The sequence below is a fragment of the Sycon ciliatum genome, chromosome 1 (genome assembly GCF_964019385.1).
Source record: "Sycon ciliatum chromosome 1, ocSycCili1.1, whole genome shotgun sequence".
In the NCBI taxonomy this organism is placed as follows: domain Eukaryota; kingdom Metazoa; phylum Porifera; class Calcarea; order Leucosolenida; family Sycettidae; genus Sycon; species Sycon ciliatum.
In genome coordinates, this window is record NC_088643.1 from 26,829,936 (window position 1) to 26,853,723 (window position 23,788).

A 23,788-nucleotide genomic window follows, 5' to 3' on the forward strand; every position below is an offset into this window, starting at 1 on the left:
TTGTGTCACGTGTGAGAAAACTGACCGAAAGTGGGTTACGTGTTGGCAAAAATGAGAAAAAGTGAGTCACGTGTTGGTAAAATTGTGCCGAAATGAGTCATGTGCACCGTATATGTGTAAAATCTCCCAATTCCCTGCCAACACACCGATATTTTGCTCCATTTTGCCAGCAAATTCCCTTTCAAAATTCTTCGATATTTTGCTAGAAGAATTGCTAGCAAATTCGGGTCAGCACTACGACTCGTACTGCGCGGCCCGGGTAGATCTACGTATACGCGTACTACGGGCTTTTTGTTCTTTTTTCCCTTTTTATGACTTTTTTCTTGCAGCTTTGACAATCGATGAATCATGCTGTGTCACAGTCACAGTGTGGTTTGCGTAGGTCTACCGGTACATGTACCAATGGCAAGCCCAAAGAAATTCGAAATAGCAAAACATGTTCGTGTCACTTTATTTTGTCTTTTTGGCCAAGTGTCTTGCAAATATGCAGTAAATTGCAATGCTGACCAGATGCAGCCATGTCAAGTGGCTTTCCGCCGCCTTTGGCTGTCCACCATGTCGAGCTGCCCACTCAGCAGGTACATTGATGCAATTGTTTCGAACAGTGTTCTATTTTGTTTATACATTTGTGCTATCGCTGTGTATAAATCTCTGGTGCATGCTTCAACTACTAGTAGGCGAATTAGCGAGAAGAACATCTCTTATTCCACTTCAATCATATGTTGTAGCGGAACGTGAGTGGCTTTCTGCTCAAATTATTTATTCAACAAACTGCCACATACTATTTTGGTAAACTACTAAACATACATAATATTGTGAACACGTGATTTGCTGATGACTATTAGCAAGTGTTTATGGACTCTTGCTATTAGCAAGACTATATACATATATATATATATATATTAACGGGTTTGAGGGAAAGAGACAAACATATATATATGGATGCAGCTAACGAGGTTAGCCCCCTTGTCAGGCATTGGTTGTGAGACTTAACACCTCACCCTCGCCGTTAGGCGCTGCATCTGCCACCCTGGTAGCACAGGCATGGTGGTGGCCTGGCACATGCGAAACTTCCTAAGCTGGTTGTGTTTCTCAACGCAATTGTATAGCCGGTGGTAACGCGGACGTGCAAACTTTACTTACATACCCGGTAAACCAGAACTTGCGACTCATCTCAATTTCTTTTACCCATACCGGTGTTACGAGGCCACAAAGTTGGTATTCTATCATCTCAAGCCATGTATGCAATTGCATGCGGAGGGATGGCAAACCTGGGTTTCTTTGACCTCACGAATAATCATGAATACGCAGGGAAAGTATGAACAATAAGTGTTGCTGAGGATTAGCAAGACGATATTCGCGTTCGTGTTCGCGAACATTTTTCGGTTCGCGAACTGGATTGCAAACTTTCACATTTTTCGTTCGGAAAAGTAGTCGACACACGAATCGCGGTTTCGTGTCAGGGCAGTCATACATTTACTACTTTGTACTGTCTGTACACAATGTACGACGTGTCAACGTCCATGTGCAAATTCTGTTTGCTAATCCTTCTCATAACGCGAATTCCGTCACTGAGTTCGACTTTCCTTGGAGGGCGAACACGAATGCGATGCTAATCCTCCGTAGTATCAGTGGCGGAGAGACCACCATGCCATGGGTGTCGGTCAGGATGAGTTGTGCTTTGACAGATTGAACTAATCAGCTCCTGCTGAAGCACGTCCACCGTATTGAAATAAACAACATCAAAGGCCATGGATTCACAAGCCAAAAATCGGTTTGCTTGTCACCGGCAGAGCTCTCTCCTCACACAGTGCACTCCAATTGTCGACTTCAGGCATCGGGCGCTAATTCTTCAAACAGCTCTGAAGTGGCTACGCAGAAGAACCTTGCCGTAAACCCATCTAAACTACTTTGAGGCCGCTGAACACGGTGGTGGGGTGGCACGGTCCTCGAGGAGCGCCATAGCCGAAATACCGAAAAGTCCCTTTGAAAACGAAAAATACCATGACCAGACAATTTATCATAGAATCAGTCAACCATGACATGTGATACATTATTGGAAAGCTGATAAGTACTAGTTGCCATGCACCCTGGCCATTATCACATTGAAGGTGCTGGGCAGTGGGCGCATGAGTAGTGCGCAGGCAGGCGTTAAACGCCAAGGAAAAAACTGTGCCACGCACGCTACCACTGCACATGATACTACCGGTATACAGAGCACAATTATGTACAGTCGTGTCTAACTACTGTCCTGTTTCAGGTCAGATGCACATTGACAAGGTACGTGTACGAGAGTACAGGTATCGTGCTGTATCAGGTCAAACACACAGTCTTAGTAAGGGTTCTAGAACATACCTGATATCTAGCCCTTTTTTTGGTATATGCACAGAACTGTGAAGCGAAGACCAGCTTGATGGTGCCGAAAGATCCCTGAATACTGAATGGCCTTGCTGAAAATCCCTGAATACTGGAAGATCATGCTTAAAACCCCTGACATCAATTCGAACACTCAAGTTATCGTCTCTCCGCTGCAAAGGCACTTCAGGTTCACCCTATTATCAGGCATGGTACATTATCAGGGTGAAGCAGTAAAAACTAAAGGCCAGAAACCAAGGAATACAGTAGATATGTTGTGAGGTGCTGTAGGAAAGTGATAAGAAGAATGTGAAGAAACTTGATGTGCTACATTAGGTGTGTACTTGTGGAGAATAGCAGCGCTGGTGAAAGGTGTTGGGAGAAAGGGTGAGAGAGAAGTGGAGAGCTGTGTACGTGTGCGAACATGTTTCTGTGTTAGTGCAACATAGAAATAGAATGATGTGTAGCTGGAGTCATACGTGTGAAGCCAAAGTTGAACACGAATATTTGCCAGGTACGGCACAACCAGCTAGCATACACATACATGTACTGTACATGTACACCAAACAGTGTTATGCCATTATATGCAACATCACAGTCTATCACAACAGCAACATACTTCACATTGTATGTTGGTGTTGTGATAGACTGTGATGTTGCACATGCTGGCACAACACTGTTTGGTGCATGTGTATGCTAGCTGGTTGTGCCGTACCTAGCAAATATTTGTGTTCAACTTTGGCTTCACACGTATGGCTCCAGCTACACATCATTCTATTTCTATGTTGCACTAACACAGAAGCACAGCTCTCTACTTCTCTCTCTCACCCTTTCTCCCAACACCTTTCACCAGCGCTGCTATTCTCCACAAGTACACACCTAATCATGGTAGCACATCATGTTTCTTCACATTCTTCTTATCACTTTCCTACAGCACCTCACAACATATCTACTGTATTCCTTGCTTGCTGGCCTTTAGTTTTTACTGCTTCACCCTCATGATGGACCATGCCTGAACATTTGGTGAACCTGAAGTGCCTTTGCAGCAGAGAGACCATTATATGAATGTTTGGAGTGAGAAAAGTAATATAGTAGCTGGGTTTGTGGATCCTTAGAAAAGTTTAGTACTGGAAGACCTTGCTGAAAATTTGCAGAAAAGTGCACTTCTACTTTTTTTGAAATGAAAACTCACTTACGGTATGCATTGCTAGAGTTTTTTTCATTATATCTGCTTTGTTATATGCCTTTTCAATAGCGGCGCCTGCGTCATTTGACCAACATATCAGCACGGAACCTCAACATTAATGGTTGCGGCCATGCCCTGCTTGATTCCCACTTCTCATTGTACTTGTCGACGACATTGGACACAGGTACTTGCTATCACTGCGTGGGTGTGCATGTGTGTGTATGTGTGCTTGTGTGTGCGCGCTCATCCATGCATGTGTGTGTATGTGTGCATGTGTGTGTGTGCGCGCTCATCCATGCATGTGTGCCATATATACAAGTGTGCACTATATGCGTGTGCATATGTATGTGTGATCCGGGACCCGATCTCCGGACAGCTAGCTGTTTCGACTTGGCTAGGTTCCAACAGCGGAGCTAAGAGTGACTGGCCAAACCGATCCCAATCAAGTCTATGTGTGCATGTGTGTGTGTGCGCGCGTGTATGTGCTGTATTTCTCTTGTGCTTTCAGCTATCTATACTAGCGAAACAGTGTACAATTCACTGGTAAGGCCTGGTGACATATATGTGTGTGTGCGTGCATGCGTGCGTGGGTGTGTGTGGGTGTGTGTGTGTGTGATGGTGTTGGACACTTTTATTCATCAAGAATTGTTCTAGAAATCGAGAGTGTGTTATGTGCAGTCATCGGAAACTACAATCGACTCCGCTTATAATGAACTCGCCCATTCACCGATAACGAATTTCGTGATATAGCGTACCATTGGTCATGCCCCTGTAAAGTGTAAACCCATGCAGAATTGAATCTTTGCAGCGAACTGTTTTCGTATACAGTCAAACCTCGTTAGGACCACTAGCAGCTAAGCTTATGTCACTGTTTGTCACCTACGCAGAGAGCAAAACATACATGTATGTTCCAGAGTATTCCAGGACAAGCTATAGTTTAGTCGAGTTGGAAATATGTTTCAACAGTTGCAACTGTATTCCTGGATATTTGGACCACCAAATCGCATAATGCAAAATTGCAAATCCATGAAAAATGTATAAGAAGAAAAAAGGACCAAAGAGCTACAAGTTACGCTATAATTATCCACTGACACCACCAGTTACTTTACAATCAGCTCATGCAGTAGCATTGCACGACACTGACCAACGGTACTGACGTTCTACACCTAACTGGCAATCAGCTCTAGCACATCTTGGATGCGCACTCCAACAGCCTTCCAGCTTGGAAGGTTCTAAGTTATAGAAATAACATAAGGAGGGGGAAGGTGGAGCACCTCTCAAGTGCATGATATACTACTGTTATGCATCACATTGAGCACAGTTTATTTATTTTATTTTTAACTGTGTGCTGGTGGTGTGTTCTGTGGATATTTGGACCACCAAATCGTATTTGCAAAATTGCAAATCCCTTAAAAATTCCGCAAAATGACACTGGTCTGTATGCAAAGAACTGGAAAAGGCTTTCCAACACTGCTCTGCCCATGTAGGCAAGCAGTATATACAGTATTGTATTGTCACTGTGCAGGCAGAGTGTGTGTAATGTTGCCTTGTAAAGCACCTCTCAAGTACATGATATACTTTCTGCTATGTAACACTTACTCCCCAACCTTTCGGCCTGACACAATTCCCGCTGAAACTTACTTCCTGCGCCCGTTCTACATTTATCTCCCATCTTGGTCACCTCCCACCGCTTTAGGAGCTGCATCTGCGCCTTGATCCTTGAAGGGTGGTGGCGTTCCTACGGATGCGGAAAACTCGGTTTCCAGCCGAGTCTCACGTGAACCGTGAAAAAAAATTGGTTATAGCAATATACCTCAACCATGACTCATATCACTCACAATATATTCCAGTGTTGGTGTTATCTCCTATCATGGTTCTAGCACTGTCTTAGCCTACATTACAATTACCCTATATAACCAGCGAATAGCACATACCGTACAGGGTATTATATTCTAGGACGAATTTCCAACCGGTTACGGTCCAATGAAGAGTCGGGGGGTCCGGGGGTCCCCCCGAAATTGTTTTCAAAATACAACCCAAATATGGCACTCGACAGCAATTTAACAGATTTCTTGGTGCTGGAGTGTAGCAAAGATATAAGCAGAGGAAATGGACTTTACAGAGCCTGAGGCTAGGGATATCACAGAAGTGATTATGCCAAACTAGAAAGCATATTGGAGCACTACAACGTCAGCAAAGTCTACAAAGTGAACTATGAATGAACTCAAATAAGCTTATCACACAAGAGAGAATTTTTATTCAGTATGGCCACGCCAGATGTAACCAGGTAAGTATGCCGCTCATTTAGCGGGCTTGGAGAAAAAGGAGGATATGGAGGCTTGCCGAAATGATCTCGGTGCCTGAGGCGCACATACAGCAGCAGGGGCAGCACCCGCAGACTGCACAGTGGCAACCACAGAAGGGCCCTTTTCAGCAACAGCATCAGCAGGAGCATCATCTTCAGGAACAGCATCTGCAGGAGCATCATCGTCAGCAACAACATCTGCAGGTGAATCAGCATCAGCAACAGCACCATCAACGACGGCAACACAAGAATCAGCAGCAGCAGGAATTGGAGAGGCTGCAAATCCTGGATCAGCAGTAGCATCATCATCAGTGGCATCAGGAGGAGTATCGACAGCAGGAGTCGCACCGTCAGCACCAAGAGCTGCAGAGGCATCAGTTGCACTGGGCAAAAGAGCCTGTTGCACTGCTTGTCCTCCTCGTAGCCGGCGTTGCTTGACTTGGTGCCACAGCAGCAGAGCTTCTTCGAACGGATACTCGCTGATGGGCGGACCGTCAACCGAGATCCGGATGAGTCGGGAAAGGTTGGTGTTCTTCAGGCGGTTCCGAAGAGGTGTTTTGATGAGCTTCATCCGGCTGAAGTCCCGCTCGCACTCTACACTTGACAGTGGCAATGCCAGACCCCAGTCTGCAAGGCGAAGCAGGTTGGGGATCTCACTCCTCAGCTCAGTGAACCGTGGGGTTTGGATGGTGGCCATGAACTGCGCAGCATTGTCGATGGTTTGCAGAGTGTCACAGACTTTGATGGCTGACTTCAGATGCCGAAATTCTTGGCAAGCTTCATCGGCATTCACGAATTTCGTGTCTGCGTCAGAGACAGCATCCAGCAGCGTTGTCAGCTCCTGGCAACGATGCTCAGCAAGGTCATGGGTATTAGCGACAGGAACACGGCTGGGCTGGAACACCTCAAGGGCAGACAAACAGGGGAGCAAGGGAAATCTCTTCTCCAATGCTGATACGAGTGCCTCCAGGTATGGTGTGCCCACCGTTCGCTTGTAGACCTGGATGTCATGGTCTGACCGGGTGAACGATACTCCTGCAGTTTCAAGCTCAGTACACCAAGTTGCACATTTAGCGAACTGCTCTCCATCCTTTTTAGCTGCGTGAGGGAGGTGACGGCAATGGTCAGCGCTGGCTTCAGTGTTGCGAAATTGAGATTCCGCAGCTGGAAAGTCTTGCTGAGTGTAGCAAGAATGGGAAAGACATCTCCAAGGAGTAGAAGGGAAGCTACGAACCGGAACGTCTTCACCTTCCGCAGCCATCCTGCAGCGGCTGCATCGTTCTTCTCATCTGCTTGTCTTCTGAGCTCCCGCACAACAGATTTGAAGCTTTTCCGGAATGCCCGGACTGAGCCTTCATGGGACAGCCAGCGGACAGACGATGGTTCCTTCAACTTTATTGATGGCTCGTTCAGAATCTGTTGCATGGCATGCAGACCAGCTTCCTTCACCGGCGAGTTGTCAAAGTAGCGGTAGACTCCTGCCAATGCGGGTTCGAAAACGGTCTTCAGGTAAGGCACTTGACTGATGGCGTCTGACGCAGCAAGAGCCTCCCTATGTGCCACACAGTGGATCCACTTCATAAGGGGATACTCCCTTTGAAGCTGTGCAGCGACGCCGTTTATTCTTCCTGCAAAGGTGGATGCCCCATCAGAACCAAGGTGGCACTTAGCAAGGTCCACACCAGCTTCCCTTGCCCAGTTCTTGATCGCAGTAACAAGATTGTTGGCACTGCAGCCCTCCAGCAACGGCACAATGCCACCGAACAGTACGCCCACATCGCCATCCTTCACCAGCCGAAGGTGCAGCACAAGCTGGGAAACATTGCTGACGTCTGTTGACTCGTCAGCAACTACACTCATGAAGGTGCACTGGGCGACTTTGGCCTTCACTCGCTGCAGGAGAACTCCGTGCAATGCCTCCAGGAATTCGTCTCTGGCGACAGTGGACGTGTAGAGGGCATTCCTGGCCCTTCTAGCTGCGGACACATCGACTCCCAGAACGTCGTATAGTTCATTTGTCATTCCATGCCATTTGTCCATGGCGATGTTCTCCTTCGAGAGCCAGTACAGTGCTTTCAGGAGCTTGAGCACTGCCTGGTCCTTCGCGCTGGTAGCTTTCAGCAATGCCCGTTGCTGCATTGCTGGAAGTGATCCTCCGCCCTTCTCCTTCACACCAACGGCAGTCTTCTCGATGACTTGCTGGCCTCGTGCATTTTCGATTTTAAGTGGTCTGTCACCCCGGAGAGTCGATGCCGACGGGTCCCATCGATCCAAGCATCAACTTTGTTTCCTCCCCGCGCGACTTTCCCATGCAGACGGCACAACTTGCAAAACAGGACGATCATCCCTTTGGATTCCTCAACACCTAACCAGTCGTAAGTACCTTGCCACTGCTCCACGCAGCGAGGAACTTGAAGGCGCAAGCGTTTAGCAGGAGGAGCTCCGTCATCCGATGAGCCGCTGATGTCGACCACTTCACGTTCTGGGGTACTACCGTCCTCACTGCTTTCCTCGAAATAATTGTCTTCTTCTGAAAGATCTTCCGAGTCCATGATCAAAAACAGCTTCTAGAGAAGAAGAACTGAACTGCCGTTGAGAAGTCGAAGACTATTTATTGCAAGCAGATCACCTAGAAAGGGGCACTTTTGGAGCGAGAGCATCGAACAGTCTACGACGTTGTACTTCCAACCCGAAGTACCGGTACTGTAGACATACATTCATGCGCATTCTTTTTCCGGTGCAACGAAAAGTTTGTAAACTCCGCGCCCAAGAACGTGACAGTTGTGTGAACTCATGGATCCACACTCACCTCCAGCTCCAACCAAGTACAGTTGTGGCAAGTGAAATCCGACACTTGGCATAAGGGACTGCACCATGTAGTCTGCAGCCCCTGCAGCCCTGCATACGTACAGTACATGTGTTGCATACAACTTTATCTGTCTGATGACAAAACTCGTACTCATCACAGTCAAGGTTCAAAAGGTGCTGGCAAAAATGAATGGGGATTGGATACCAATACTCCTTATGTGTACCATGTTTGTGAACTGTGTGTATCTACTCTGTGAGCTTTCGATCTGTTTGTGATGCATACGGCTCTGCAGTACAAATTAGGTGCGGTGCATTACATCATTGGTGTCCATTTGTGGCGCTGTCCCCTATGACAAGTGTCGGATTTCACTTGCCACAACTGTATGTACTTACCGCGGTACCGGAACTTACTTGTGGAAGTGTGATGACGGCTAAAAAGGTGTGAAAGCGATGTCGCGCGGAGCTGTTGGACTGTAGCAACGCCGTTGCTACAGCTCGATGACGCGGTTCGACCGTACAAACTGTACAAACTCGTGACCCTAGTACCAGCCCACGCGGCTTCGCTGGAAGTATCCGTCCAGAAAAAAGCGTTTGACCATTCACAGCTCCATTCACCCACAGAAAAGTACGGGCGGTTGGAACTGATTTGTAACTTTTCAACCGGTCGCCAACAATTTCAACCGGTCGAAAACCGGTTGGGGCGGTTCTAGAAAATTCCCTGGGGCCCGTATTTCCGCAAATAAAAGACCGTCCTCGTATACAACGCCTTCCTGGAATACAAGGCCGGGGCAGGGGGCGATTGAAAAAATACAAGACCGTCTCCGATTAGAAGACCTGGTCTACTAAATGAGTCTTACGACTGCGCATGCGCAGTGCGACAGCTGCCATTTTGTACAAAACTGCAACTACACGTGACATGTGTGGCACATCTTCTGGTTTCTTGTGATTCCCCCATCACGCTCTGCCAAAAATAGAAGACCGGGGTCAAACTGGGTTGAAAGAATAAAAGACCGTCCTCAATAATAAGGCCGGGTTAGGACGAGTTTGAAAAATAGTAGACCGGCCTACTATTTGCGGAAATACTGTATGTTTTATCGTCTGAGTGTTTTTGAACACCAAACTCGGAGTAACAAAAAAGCTTTTGGTCTCTGTTGTTCTGCCTTGTGATATACTTGTATGGTTCGCTTTGAGCACAATTTTATTTTTAACTGTGTGCTGGTGGTGTGTTCTGTGTGTAGCACCCTGAATGGAGTGGATTTGACCCGCATACGTTTGACGTCAAACCATTCAGTCACTGTATCCTCTCTGTTGCTGCTCTTTCCTGGCACGCCAATAGCAGTGTGCGACAGGCTCTAAATCCTGAAGGATGGATGATGCATTTGAACTGGTATTCTTCTTGTGACACACTCCTTGTATTCATCACTTGAATCTACTGGGTCATAGCACAGTTAGAGTCATGATCACGCTGACTTTTGAATCCACTAATGACTTGAATCTGGGTTTTAGTTTGTATGGACACACTAGATGTATGTGCCCATATAATTCCTTCACAACAGTGTGAGCAACTGCCACGTGCGTTGGTGTTGTCACTAAACTGGGCCCCACGGGGAAGGAGCACTGCTGATACACAAAGAGAAAGTCATGCCGGTATGTGACTGCAACCGGCTGCCACTAGCCCTTCCACCATATGCCATAGAAGCCACTGAGTGCATTCGATTATGCGCGCGAATCGATTCATGAATCGATTCGCGCTATTCACATCACCCCATGTGAATAGGATGAATGGATTCCGAATCGATTCCAGGGCTCATGACATGAAAATCGAACGACTTGAATGCATGCGAATGGATTCATAAATTGATTCAACTGCATAATCGAACGCAGCCAATGAAGAGTGGATTGAGAAGTGATTATTTTATGACTAGCCAGCCATCATTGTTTTTAACCCGGTATCTGCTTGTACATGAGCAACGATTTTTGCAATTTCCGCTTCATTGTGTATTGTATTGTTTGTTTGAGATTATAAGAGGTTTGTGCTGGCCTTGACCGTGGTTGTACGTATCCTTTCATCAGCTATTGTGGTGAAAGTATGGTGTGGCTTGGCGGGTCAGGAGCGTCGTGTTGCTCTCGAGTGGCATGTTGACCTTGATGCACTGGAGTGTATTGGACCACAGGTAAGTTCCCATGGTAACATGAATCCCATGATCACACCTGCTAGTCACGGCTAATGAGAATGTGCATTCAGCGGCACATTTCTAGATGGAATCATGTCCAACTGTACATCTATTCATACACGCCGCATTCCTATTGCCCACCACTCTCCCAGGAATGCCATGTCTGCTGGAAATCAAAGAAACGGGGATTCCTCTAGAATAGACGTTGAAGAATTTGTCAATCTAGAGATCGTTTCCATGCGCAAAACACCAACGCGCCCACGATCACCACCTTGAGCAACTCAATGCTAGTTCAGCGTTCAGTATGCACATGACTTTTTCTGCCAGTGTATTGGAAAACTGCTGAAATATGGAAGGCATGATTTTAGTTTTTTTTGTTGTTGCAGCGGTTTTCAAGATGTGTCTTTCGTGGTAGAGCGCATATGCGTACCCATAGCCGAAGTAAATTCCCAGTTTCTACCTCCACTCAAACTATCACAAAGGAAAAGAAAGGATCTTGGATTGACTCAACTGGCTATTCAACTGTTCAACAGCCCTCGGATTATCAAACCTTCAAGGCTTGATCCGCAGTTAGACCTTACCAAATACCCCCCCCCCCCCCCCCCCCACACACACACACACACACATGCAGACACACACACACACACGCACACTTATGTGTTTACTACTGAAAAAAACCATAATTGGTGAGTCAGAACGTGGAACAGCACAATCCTGACAAGTAGCATTAACATTTAAGGATATTCACTGGTTTGAGGGGAAGACGCCAACGGGAAACAGGAACATAAGGACCTGACATTTAGCTCTGTCACATCTTGAATGCGCCCTCCAACTTGGAAGGTTCTAAGTCACGAAATAACATCAGAGAGGGGAAGAACACAATCAAGACCACCATTACCTTTGGTTATATTAGTACTAGTATTGGGGAACTACGGATCACTTGTAAACCATTGGTCTATTTCTTTTTCATTTTTGCTTTTTCTGTTCTTTTCTTTCTGTTGCAGTCATGTGACAGCAGGGCATGGCCACCAAACACACTTCTATTTTCCATGCTAAATGCTTTCTACAAGGCACCGCTTCTTGATGTAAGTTACAGACTACAGTATACAGTAAAGCCTGTGACTACCGACCACCCCTTGGTGCCAGCAAAAGCGGTCTTTAGTAGCAGGTGGTATTTAGTTAGAGGTTTGCACCGTGCGACCATATATGGATCCCATTATTATATATGCAGCTAATACAATTCCCCAGGACTTGCGCAATGCCATTCTTATTTCAGGTCAAACAACACTTGGAGAGAAAGACGGAGAGATGGAGAGAGACAAAAAGAGAGAGAGAAGATTAGTTTTTTTGCAAACATCAAATCCAGCTGCTACTTCTGAAGCCAGGAGTCAAACGTTCCCTGTGGAAGTTTCGTTTTGCGCTGGGCTTCAAATTTGTTCATGCGATCAATCGTACCGACTATCCTTGTTGTGACTTCTCGATTGTTTGAACGCGATCCTTCAGCATCAGGACCTTGCGGTGCTGCTTTGTTTCTGGATTCCTTGACGCCATTGTCGATTCATTTGTATGACTGGGGTGACAGAGCCGCTTAGTCTTCGTTTCTCCTCTGAGTAGTAACATCGAGCAGAGGGCGCTTTCGATGCGCTCTCCAAGACGTTTCCTATCATGTTTGTTCTTGACAGCGCTTGAAATTCTGACAGGTGTAGTGCAGTCCACACCGACTCCACAGTCAAAAAATGGCCTACGTTCATTTGTTCAGCTGTAGTACCAAAAGATTCCTTTCAGGACCATGGAAAATCAGCAAAACTTCAAGAAGGTGCTTCGAGCAACATTTGATTTCCTACATCGCGGTCGCTAGTTTCGGGTCAAAAATCGTCTTTGGGACAAGAAAAGGCGGTCGCTGGTCGCGTTCAGCAGGTAGTCGCTAGTCGCAGTGCATTTTGAATGTGAGACCGTCCGTGCCTGGCGAAGTGGTCGGTAGTACCAGGCTGGTCGCTAGTCACGGTGCCAGTCTTTAGTTACAGGTTTTTACTCTACAATGATACGTCTATAGCTATTGTTTGTGTTGGGCTGAGTGACTCACTGCATTCTCCCTATTGGCCTATAGTCGTACCAATTATGTTCTCAAGTTCTGTTAAAGAAGACACATACACGCACGCACGCTCACACGCACGCACACACACACACACACACACACACATACTTGTTGCTTGTTGCTCACTGCCAAAACTGGTCACGTGGGTCTCCCCGGGAGAGGGGAGAGAGAGTCAAAAGGAATCTTGGAAAGATGACTCAATTGGCTATTGAACCACCCAACGGCCGACACCCCCTGAAATCCCCAAAACTCTGGGTGGACTTGAAAATGATCCCACTTATGGGCTCACCACACCTCAGTAAGTGGGTGAGGACAAGGTGCAGAAAAAGGATTGATGGGACACACATACACACACACACACATACACACACACACACACACACACACACACACACACACACACACACACACACACACACACACACACATACCGTAAAGTACCGCCAGAGCGCCCCGTCTCGCGAGAGCGCCCCACCTTGATTTTACAGCCAAGGGAAGACAATCGTATGGCAGAATGCTACTAAGTTTGTACGGTGTGAGAACCTTCGTGTACTAAGGTCACACTTGGCATGTTTTTATGTGGAGCTCGCATCCGCTTGAAGGTAAACTGGATACGGATTGACTGCGATGTGTGTACAAGGTCCGTGTCGTATGACCTACAGGCAGGAACCACCTCCACAAGACGACCACGAAAGGACGAGATGGTGGGGCGCTCTGGCGGTACTTTACGGTACACTCACAAACACACACACACGAAACACACACACACACACACACACACACACACACACACACACACACACACACACACACACACACACACACACATTCATACTGTAATCATACATACATGTACTGCCGTAAACTGCACATACTTTGAAGTACTTACTGGATTGCTTCTGCAGTAAAGTCTCATGTCATGTATTTGTTGTGCATGTGCTTGCCTTAGAACACCTCCGAAACTGTCCTGGTTAGATCTTTGAAAGTTCCAAGTTTATCTGTTGAGAAGTCTCAGGTAAGTCTGAAGTCTGCTGTTGCTACTGCTATACTACTGCTTGTCATTAGCTGCTCACTGCTGTTGCTACTCGTATTGCTTGTCATTAGCTGCTCACTGCTGTTGCTACTCGTATTGCTTGTCATTAGCTGCTAACTCGCCAATGCCGATAAGTATTTAAATGGACAGATAGGAAAATAGCTAATAGCCTAGTGCCCTGTCTATTGGTAAGAAGAGACCGGCCGTGTGGCCTAAAAATGCCTGTCACAGTGCATCCTGCATGCAGTGCACAGTGCATCCTGCATGCAGTGCACAGTGCATCCTGCATGCAGTGCACAGTGCATCCTGCATGCAGTGCACAGTGCATCCTGCATGCCTGTCACAGTGCATCCTGCATGCCTGTCACAGTGCATCCTGCATGCCTGTCACAGTGCATCCTGCATGCCTGTCACAGTGCATGCAGTGCCACATTACTCTACATACACTCAGGTAAGTATGCACCGTCGCCTCTGGAAAGAATGAAGTCTAGTGTACCATAGAGCATTTCATAATCCGCTCAAAGCATTGAAGTCAGAGGGCTCTAACTGCGAGAAACACAGCAAGCTTTGTACCGGGGCAGATAACTTTGACATCAGCCAGAAAGAGTGCTCAACCAAGCCTTGGTGAGGGTGTGTAATGTTCTATCTCCGGCAGCTAGCTGTTTCCTCCTTGTTAGGTGTCATCAGAAGAGCTCAGAGTGATTGGCCACACCGACTGCAATGAAGTGTAGTGAACAAATCGGCTCAAAGCATGTGGGTGTGCATGTGTGCTCGTGTTTGTATCGGGTAGCCTGGCAATAAATACTTATTGTGTAGAGTGGCTTCACATCTTTGCCATGTGCCTAAATTTGTGCAGAAAGTGATCATGTCATGTGGACAGTGGAACCATCATGGCCGACATCATGTGACCCATAGATGCAGGTGTTGACTGGAGTTTGAACCAACATGGCCGACATCATGTGACCCATAGATGCAGGTGTTGACTGGAGTTGGAACCAACATGGCCGACATCATGTGACCCATAGATGCAGGTGTTGACTGGAGTTGGAACCAACATGGCCGTCTCTTATGGTCATGTGATAAATGTGAAGCCACTCTATTTTGGTGATCTACCCACTGAGCCTAACAACTTGCAGCTGTGAAGTCTTCATATCCTGCTTGCATTGAGAATGTGTTGTGTTCTGTATTGTAATGCACGTGGATTTTGATTTCTTTCTTCTGATCGCATGATGTGTACAGGTTCTAGAGACCTACTCTATGGACATGCTAATGCGGTATGTACTCTTGCTTTTGCTAACATAGTACATACTGAACATACACACACATACACACACACACACACACACACACACACACACACACATACACACACACACACACACACACACACACACACACAGTACACCTAGTACACACACTGAACATGCACAACACACAGTGCACACAGTGCCCACAACATACAACACACAGAACACAGAACACACTGAAATATGGAGAAAAATGTGTATCTGCATCGCCACTCTTACCGCTCTTCTCTTCTTCATGTAATTACTCTTTTCGAAATCCGTAGGCTTGTAGAGATGGGAGGACTTCTGCGAGACGGGTCTCCTTTGTAGTCGGTATCTACTGAGTACATTAATTACTCTTTTCGAAATCCGTAGGCTTGTAGAGATGGGAGGACTTCTGCGAGACGGGTCTCCTTTGTAGTCGGTATCTACTGAGTACATTGTGCTCTTCTCTAACATCCCTACTGCTTTATTCTAGTCTTCTTTCAGTACAAGTTTAGAAAGGTTGTGTGGAAATGGTGGCAAACTGGCAATTCTCTGTGTGTGTATGTGTGTGTGTATGTGTGTGTGTGTGTGTGTGTGTGTGTGTGTGTGTGCGTGTGTGTGTGTGTGCGTGCGTGCGTGTGTGTGTGTGTACGTGTGTGTGTGTGTGTGTGTGTGTGTGCGTGCGTGCGTGCGTGTACGTGTGTGTGTGTGTGTATGTGAATGTGTGTGTGTGTGTGTGTGTGTGTGTGTGTGTATGTGTATGTGTGTGTAGATTTCATCGCCAACATCGTCACCTTGCTAACTGCAATCACTGTGTTGAACAATGTATGAATGATGTTGCCAAGTTCTACTCGGAAAACAGAGAACGGCAACAACTGGTATGTCACTTTGTGCGTGTGCGTGCGTGCGTGTGTGAGTGCGCGCGCGCATGTGTGTGTGTGTGTGAGTGTGTGTGTGTGTGTGTGTGTGTGTGTGCGTGTGTGTCCTTGCATGTGCATGAAAAAAAGCACAAGCAAAGTGTGTCCTACATTCCAGCGTAATGTGGTTTGTGAGATGCACTCTGATTTGACGATGCACACTCCACTGTAAGCAGGCATTAGGTCATTGGGCACCCCACTAACAGGCATTAGGTCATTGGGCACCCCACTAAGGGTTGTGTAGACTTCTACTTGTTGCGGCTGAGTCCACTAGTCACTTGAAATGGAGTATTGCTTGGACAATTGCCCTTAGTTTCAGGATTTAGGGGTGGGTGGTGAGTTCGCCTTTCTGTTATTCCTGCTGATTTGTCAACCAAGATATCGGTTGACCAGTTTCTGGCAGCAAACAAGTACAAGTACTGTCCTGGGTGTTGGGACACAGGGCTAGGCGTAGATCCAGGATTTTACCAAGGGTGTTGGGACACAGGGCTAGGCGTAGATCCAGGATTTTACCAAGGGTGTTGGGACACAGGGCTAGGCGTAGATCCAGGATTTTACCAAGGGTGTTGGGACACAGGGCTAGGCGTAGATCCAGGATTTTACCAAGGGTGTTGGGACACAGGGCTAGGCATAGATCCAGGATTTTACCAAGGGTGTTGGGACACAGGGCTAGGCGTAGATCCAGGATTTTACCAAGGGTGTTGGGACACAGGGCTAGGGGTAGATCCAGGATTTTACCAAGGGTGTTGGGACACAGGGCTAGGCGTAGATCCAGGATTTTACCAAGGGTGTTGGGACACAGGGCTAGGCGTAGATCCAGGATTTTACCAAGGGTGTTGGGACACAGGGCTAGGCGTAGATCCAGGATTTTACCAAGGGTGTTGGGACACAGGGCTAGGCGTAGATCCAGGATTTTACCAAGGGTGTTGGGACACAGGGCTAGGCGTAGATCCAGGATTTTACCAAGGGTGTTGGGACACAGGGCTAGGCGTAGATCCAGGATTTTACCAAGGGTGTTGGGACACAGGGCTAGGCGTAGATCCAGGATTTTACCAAGGGTGTTGGGACACAGGGCTAGGCGTAGATCCAGGATTTTACCAAGGGTGTTCGCTTTTCTTCCTCCCTTACCAGAACATGGTGTAATGTCGTAAATCGTAATTGATGACTTATGCCGGACCTGTTGGTCATGTATTTTGTTACACGAAATAATGTCAGTCAAGAGTCAAGTTAAGATTGCGGGTGTGTGTGCTCATGGTTGCATGCATGTCTGTGCATATACATGTATACCTGACTGTACGCATGTGTATGTGGGATGCTTGAATGTGTGTGTGTGTGTGTGTGTGTGTGTGTGTGTGTGTGTGTGTGTGTGTGTGTGTGCATGTTCTCATGTGCAGAATGCACAGCTTGAAGCTGTAAAGCTGAGGGTTATTACCCTGCAGCGGGAACTGGAGAGACAACAGCATTGTTTCGGGGAAGGTATAGTCTGCTGTGTCTGCTACTACTGCTGCTGTTGCTGCTGCTGCTGCTGCTGCTGCTGCTGTTGTGACAATCTAGCATTGGCTGAGGGTAGCTGTATTTAGACATTGGCAGTTGCAGTGTGTTTGATTCCTGGGCTGAGTCGAATGATTCGAATCTTCTGTCAAGAGAGAGTACGTGTGTGTGTGCGTGCGTGCGTGCGTGCATGCGTGCGTGTGTGGGTGGGTGCATGCGTGCGTGTGTGTATGTATGTGTGCGTATGTGTGTGTGTGTGTGTGTGTGTGTGTGTGTGTGTGTGTGTGTGTGTGTGTGTGTGTGTGTGTGTGTGTGTGTGTGTGTGTGTGTGTGTGTGTGTGTGTGTGCACGTGTGTCCCATATGGTGCAGTGGTATGTGCAGTCGATTTCCAATCGAGAGGTTGCGGGTTCAATTCCCGACGATTATGGTTGCACACGTCTTTCTTCTCTTTCTCGGACTCTTCCTGACTTTTCTTTCATTCTCCTGGGTGGTTACCAACAGCCAGTGTATGCCGGAGTATGTGGTGTGGTGTGTGTGTGTGTAGAAAAAATGGAAAAATGAAAAATAGGGATTCACTGGCCAGAAAAAGTCACTTCAATCAGCTGTGTGGTGGATACCAGGCTAAAAATAGTGGCGGTCAATTCATCAGCCTTGCAAGCTGTTGAATGGTGTAATCCCAGCACGAGTTGCTATGTCTAGCATAGCTGTTCGCTATCATCGCTTCCGCGATGGGCAGGTCTGAGGTCTGAGGTGTGTGCACGCACGCACGCACGCACATATGTTTTGTTTTTGCTTATGTTTGTGTGGATGTGCGTATGTACACATGCTCATGTGCTTGAACTTGTATTTTTGTTATTCTTGTGCTCCAGAACAAGAAAAGCTACGGAGCCGAAAAGAAGCGCTGCTTGCTAAAAGTAAGTACATGGACTGTTGAATAGCTAACTTTAACAGGTATTACTGTAAGCGTTTTCTGAATCAGAACAATTCGCGATGAAATATTTTAGCGATCCGAGTTTCAGAGTAAACAAAATAAGATGACTAGTACTGACTGTACATGCAAGATTTCTATTGGCGCGGTAAAACATTAGCAAACACACTCCTTTCCCTAATATTGCTAAAATATCACTTGCTCTAAAATCAGCCGTTTTACAGTACAATAAGTGAACCAAGAATTGAACCACGGGTGCTAAATGGAGAGAATATAAATATTCTGCTTTGCTTACAGCAAGAAGTAACCAACGCGAGTAGGATGGAGTGTGATACGTATTGTTGTCTTTTGAGCCAGTTACTCGCATCCTGGTTTCCACAAAAGGCCTCGACTTACAAATGCACACACGCATGCACGCGCGCACCGGATGATGCATTTTATGTTTTCACCCTACTGATATTTGGCCAAAATGATGTGGCAACACTGTGAGCCACTCCTCAACCACCAAAGGTAGCCCTGGCACTCCTTAACCACCAAAGGTAGCCCTGGCACTCCTCAACCACCAAAGGTAGCCCTGGCACTCCTCAACCACCAAAGGTAGCCCTGGCACTCCTCAACCACCAAAGGTAGCCCTGGCACTCCTCAACCACCAAAGGTAGCCCTGGCAGTCCTCGACCACCAAAGGTAGCCCTGGCACTCCTCAACCACCAAAGGTAGCCCTGGCATAGGCTGGTGCGAAAGGTACTTCTGTTCAGCCTGGTTGGTCACTTTGAAGGAAGCAGTGATGTCGATCAAGAATTTCGATGTGCATGGGACTAGTTCTGATTGATCAGACCTGCATGCTCTGGAGAATATGTACAGTCTTGACTGCGCAAGTTTGCAATGGAACACAACGTCTTGTCTAATGATTGACCTAAGGCTAATTGACATGAAACACCAGAGTAACAACAAATGTTAAGCCTTGTTCCATTGCAAACCTATGTCATTAATAGTAGGGACTTCAATTGAAAAATCAAATTCGCGAGTTTTGCATAAAACGCTAGTTTTTCTAAACCGGGAAGAATCGAGAAACAACCTGTGAAAATTTGAACCCAAAATTCCAAGGCTATCTAGAGTTATAGTCGATTGAAGATCGGAAAACGGGGGAGAAAGTAGTCACAGAAGTAAATGCAAGTATGTATGGGAGCCGTGTGGTTTCCGTCCAGCACTACACTATCTGGTGCATACATGGCGATACAGGATGTGTGCATGCATGCAGTGTGCACGCATGCCGTGCGCGCCGACTTGCACAAGTCACACGTTTTCACCGTCACTGCTTCTACCAGTGTGCGCGCAGTTCACTCGATTTTTTCGTCTACCACCAGGAAATCGCCGTGGGCTGGTTTCTGTGATCATTTTCCTTCTACGGCGATAAAGCGCGAGCCTCAATGTTGTAGAATCCTCTTGGTTTAGGCTAATTCGAGGCCGCTGAACACGAAAATCGGGTGTTCCTCGCGAAGCCGAGTACGGATCTGGTCGAAATTAGTACTTCGAAGTGCACCCGCGCCAAGCGCGGAGGCATTATTTTTGGAAGCATGGCCTGTGTGGCACCATTGGAAAGGTAATGACCTCAGCTACATAAAAATAGCATCGACAAGGCCGAAAAGGCCGCGGGAGAAGATACTCGGGCCGCGAACTGCATCTCGAACTGCAGCCACGAGGCGCCCATTCACTTTGTACAGGCGAGCTGTGACTGCACTTTTCGCTTTTCAGTGACCGGAACTGAACTCCCTATTAATAGGGGTGAAAGTTGGCATTGAGATCCCGAGTTCGAGTACTCTGATTTTCTCCGATCGAATATTCGAGTATTCGAGTATTCTTCATCTCCTAAAAATTGCACACCGAGGGCCTTAAAATCACATGATACACCCCTGATTGAACCGAATGGCAGCCATTTTCTCTGGTATATTGGTTGCTGGGTCATTTGGGCTCTCTCTACTCTTGAACAAATGTTCACCACACAGTCTGCACATCAATATCTGCCAATTGGCTGCTCTGAAACTGCAGATTTCTGTGGTAAATGCATGTACCACGTAGGAACGAGTACTCTGATTTATTCCGAGTACGAATATTTCTGAAAAAACCGAGCGAGTATTCGAGTATTCGGTATAATTGTTTCACCCCTAGTCATTAACCTATGTCATTAACCTATGTCATTAACCTATGTCATTAACCTATGTCATTAACCTATGTCATTTGGCTCTGCCCTCACGGTATCGAGCACTTTTGCCATTAGTAACAACATAGCTTGTACTCTTGACGACATGTGATTCGGGATTCGAACAGAGTTGAGACGAAAAAACAAAACAAAAACAAAGAAGGTGTTCCCTAAGATGTAGCGTGAGGCCATTGATGACAAGTACCCATTCTGGACATGTTATATTTCTCTCACTTTACACCGGCTCTATATGATTGGAACATGTTGGTACCGTAGGAAGGCAATCCAGTCCAATTCTAACCTGTTTGCAATTATGTGATACCTGCAGCTCGCAAGAAAGAATCTGATGCGGTGGTGTTTCACAGCAACCGTGCTGAACTGCTAGAAGGGGTGGAGCGCCTGTCCGATCGCAGGTTAGCTGCTGCAAGTGTCACCCAGTCTACCTGCTGTGTAACTGCTTCCCCCAGTTTAAAACTGTTCTGCTGAACCCCAATCTCCCGTATACATGTAGTGTTACTGTGAGTACGCTTTCAGCAATCGACTGCATTCACCTTGTCATTGTGATGTCCTCTGTACACACTTTGGTGGCCAAGATAGTTGCTTTGTGCATGTTAAGTCGTGAACAGAAGTATGAGCACAAGCTATTCTGTCCTTCTTGGACAGATTTGCACGCATGTCATGATTGTCCATACGTCCTCAACATGCTGTAGCATACAAAATATACTGCAAGGACCATTTTTTTCTTCAAAAGAGAAATGGAATATTCGTTGCATTTTTTCTGCCGACAAGACGGGCATTGTGTTGTGGCCAAAGACCCCCGAATGAGAAATAGAGGGTACCTGGTTCAAGTCTAGCGTGACAGTGGAGGGAAGTGTTTCCTACCAGACTCATTACTTTGTACGGGGATAACACCAAGAGTACATAGTAACGTTACTACATACCCCAAGAGTGTACAGCGCGTATGCAGTGCTCTCCCTACACTTTCGCTTGGATTTCAGTCGCCTCAGAAAAAACGAAGCTGACCATCGTGATCAGCAACCTCAAAACTACAAAATACGAGGCAGAGAAAATTGTTGGTGGCAGTTCCCCCTTTGTAAAATTAGTGGCAGCGACTTCGGTGGCATTAGTTGAAGAAATCGATTGCTCCTAGGCTAACATGGAATTCATGCTTATTGTCCTACAGTGCTTAGTGTGTAGCTTTCTCATGTTTGTTTTTGTCTGTGTGTACTTGTCTGTGTGCTCTTGTCTGTGTGTCCTTGTCTGTGTGTACTTGTCTGTGTGTCCTTGTCTGTGTGTACTTGTGTGCTTTTTTTAAATACACTGGACGTTGTGCATTTTGGATTGAACAGAAAAATGTGCCGGGAATCAGTCCGAAGCCTCAAGCTCGCTCGTGCATGGATTGCGTCAGACCTTCTTAACATCCTTCCCATTGTGCAGGTTAGTGTACATGTGCGCACGTGTGTGTGTGTGTGTGTGCGCGCGCACGCGCGCGCAGGTGCTGGCGTGCTTGCGTGCGTGCGAGGGTGCGTGCGTGTGCACACGTGCATCATGGTTGTGATGATATCAATCTTGCACTGCAAGTCATCTGCTGTAGAACTGATTCACTACATGCCTGCTGTATTTTAGAGTGTGAATTTATATGCAAACGAATGTGGATTAGGGACAAACACGTGTTGTATCCAGGTGTAGTTGGTGTTGTTTGTAGAACTTACAGCACACAGTACACTGACAACACAGGCTGTAAATGCGAGTCTTCAACATGGGTTGGGTGAACTCTCTGGCCACACTGAAAACTCTCTAGTGACCAGTAACCACCACTAAACCGAGAGAGCTCAACTCCCTTGCTATGCTTTGTTTTACCTAGGTCATCATGCAAGCTACTCAAACTGGTAGTAACAGGGCAGGCAGGGGAAACAGCTACCCTGTAACCCATTTTTCCATTTTCCAAAATGGTCTTGCCATGCAAAATGCAACATACGGAGGCGAACCCTGACTTCGCCCCAGACAAGTGTGCCTTTATGAACCCTCTGTTAGTGGCTATCGACTGCATTTTCCTTGAATTGCCTGAAAAAATCGACGAATGAGTATTGGGCGCCACATTTTCACAAGGAGGCGCTCAATCAGAGTAGGGGGTGTGCTGCCCCCCCCCCCCCCCCTTCCTTTGGCTAGACCTCTGTGCGTACTATGCATTATGTTATCATCGGGCTCCAGGCGCGTAGCCGGAAGGGTTTGGGAGGAGGTTTCCAGATGGGGGTCCGGGGGGGGGGGGGGGGGGTGTCCCACGGTGGGGGTCAAGGGGGTAGAGCCCCTTTGCGGGGGTGGGCAGGGGCAGGGCCTCGTGAAAAGCTTTAGGGTATCTTCAAATTCCAAGCTCCTGAGAGGCTCAAACTGGGACTTTACAAATATCATTGTCAATGTGTTGTGGTTCATTCACATCTACTTACAAGTAGGAGAATTGTATTAAAATACAAAACATGAAAAAGAACTTTTACACAATCGTACATACCGTAGTTGTCCAGCCACATCACACGGTACATGTAGTTGTCCAGCCACATGACACAGTACATGTAGTTGGTGCGGACGAAGCACTCGTAAAGCTTCACACCTCACTCAAGTACATGCATGCAGCATGCACCGCACTGTCACTTTGTTCTTCCCGTGACTGCATATGCATGCCTCAGGAGAGTTTTACTGTGGTTTTCAAAGATTTTCGGCTTCTGGCTTGCAAACCCAGAGGGGGTTTCCGGGCAACCTGGAAACACTGCCGGCTACGCGCCTGGGCTTGTGTTTGAATGCCAGTAACTACTTGCCTACCTACTCCCTCCTGCATACCTGCCTACTACAGTGTACCTACTTGTGCTGTGTGTGCCATTGTCTGTGCTGACAGGTGTCTGAGACTGAGTATACAATATGGGCTGTCAAGCTTCCACCATCAGAATCAATGCAAGGTGAGCTACTACACCATGCATGTGCCATCTGTCTGTACAAACCAATACAAACCAGTGCATAGCTATACATAGCGATGCAG

The 23,788-nt window shown here is 46.9% G+C and overlaps 1 protein-coding gene across 1 annotated transcript in view; it reads left to right on the forward strand.

The window, feature by feature from the left end:
• Positions 1–412: 412 nt before the first annotated feature.
• Positions 413–23,788, forward strand: part of LOC135820993 (UV radiation resistance-associated gene protein-like) — a 30,861-nt gene continuing 7,485 nt past the window's right edge. The window contains exons 1-14 of the mRNA XM_065334053.1: positions 413–578; positions 3,611–3,725; positions 4,050–4,084; positions 9,893–9,950; positions 10,728–10,828; positions 11,833–11,913; positions 13,873–13,938; positions 15,195–15,229; positions 15,999–16,104; positions 17,538–17,619; positions 18,505–18,549; positions 21,089–21,173; positions 22,110–22,197; positions 23,648–23,708. Of these exons, the coding sequence (XP_065190125.1) occupies positions 519–578; positions 3,611–3,725; positions 4,050–4,084; positions 9,893–9,950; positions 10,728–10,828; positions 11,833–11,913; positions 13,873–13,938; positions 15,195–15,229; positions 15,999–16,104; positions 17,538–17,619; positions 18,505–18,549; positions 21,089–21,173; positions 22,110–22,197; positions 23,648–23,708 (1,018 nt within the window). The 5' untranslated portion in view covers positions 413–518. The remainder of the gene's footprint in view (positions 579–3,610; positions 3,726–4,049; positions 4,085–9,892; positions 9,951–10,727; positions 10,829–11,832; positions 11,914–13,872; positions 13,939–15,194; positions 15,230–15,998; positions 16,105–17,537; positions 17,620–18,504; positions 18,550–21,088; positions 21,174–22,109; positions 22,198–23,647; positions 23,709–23,788) is intronic.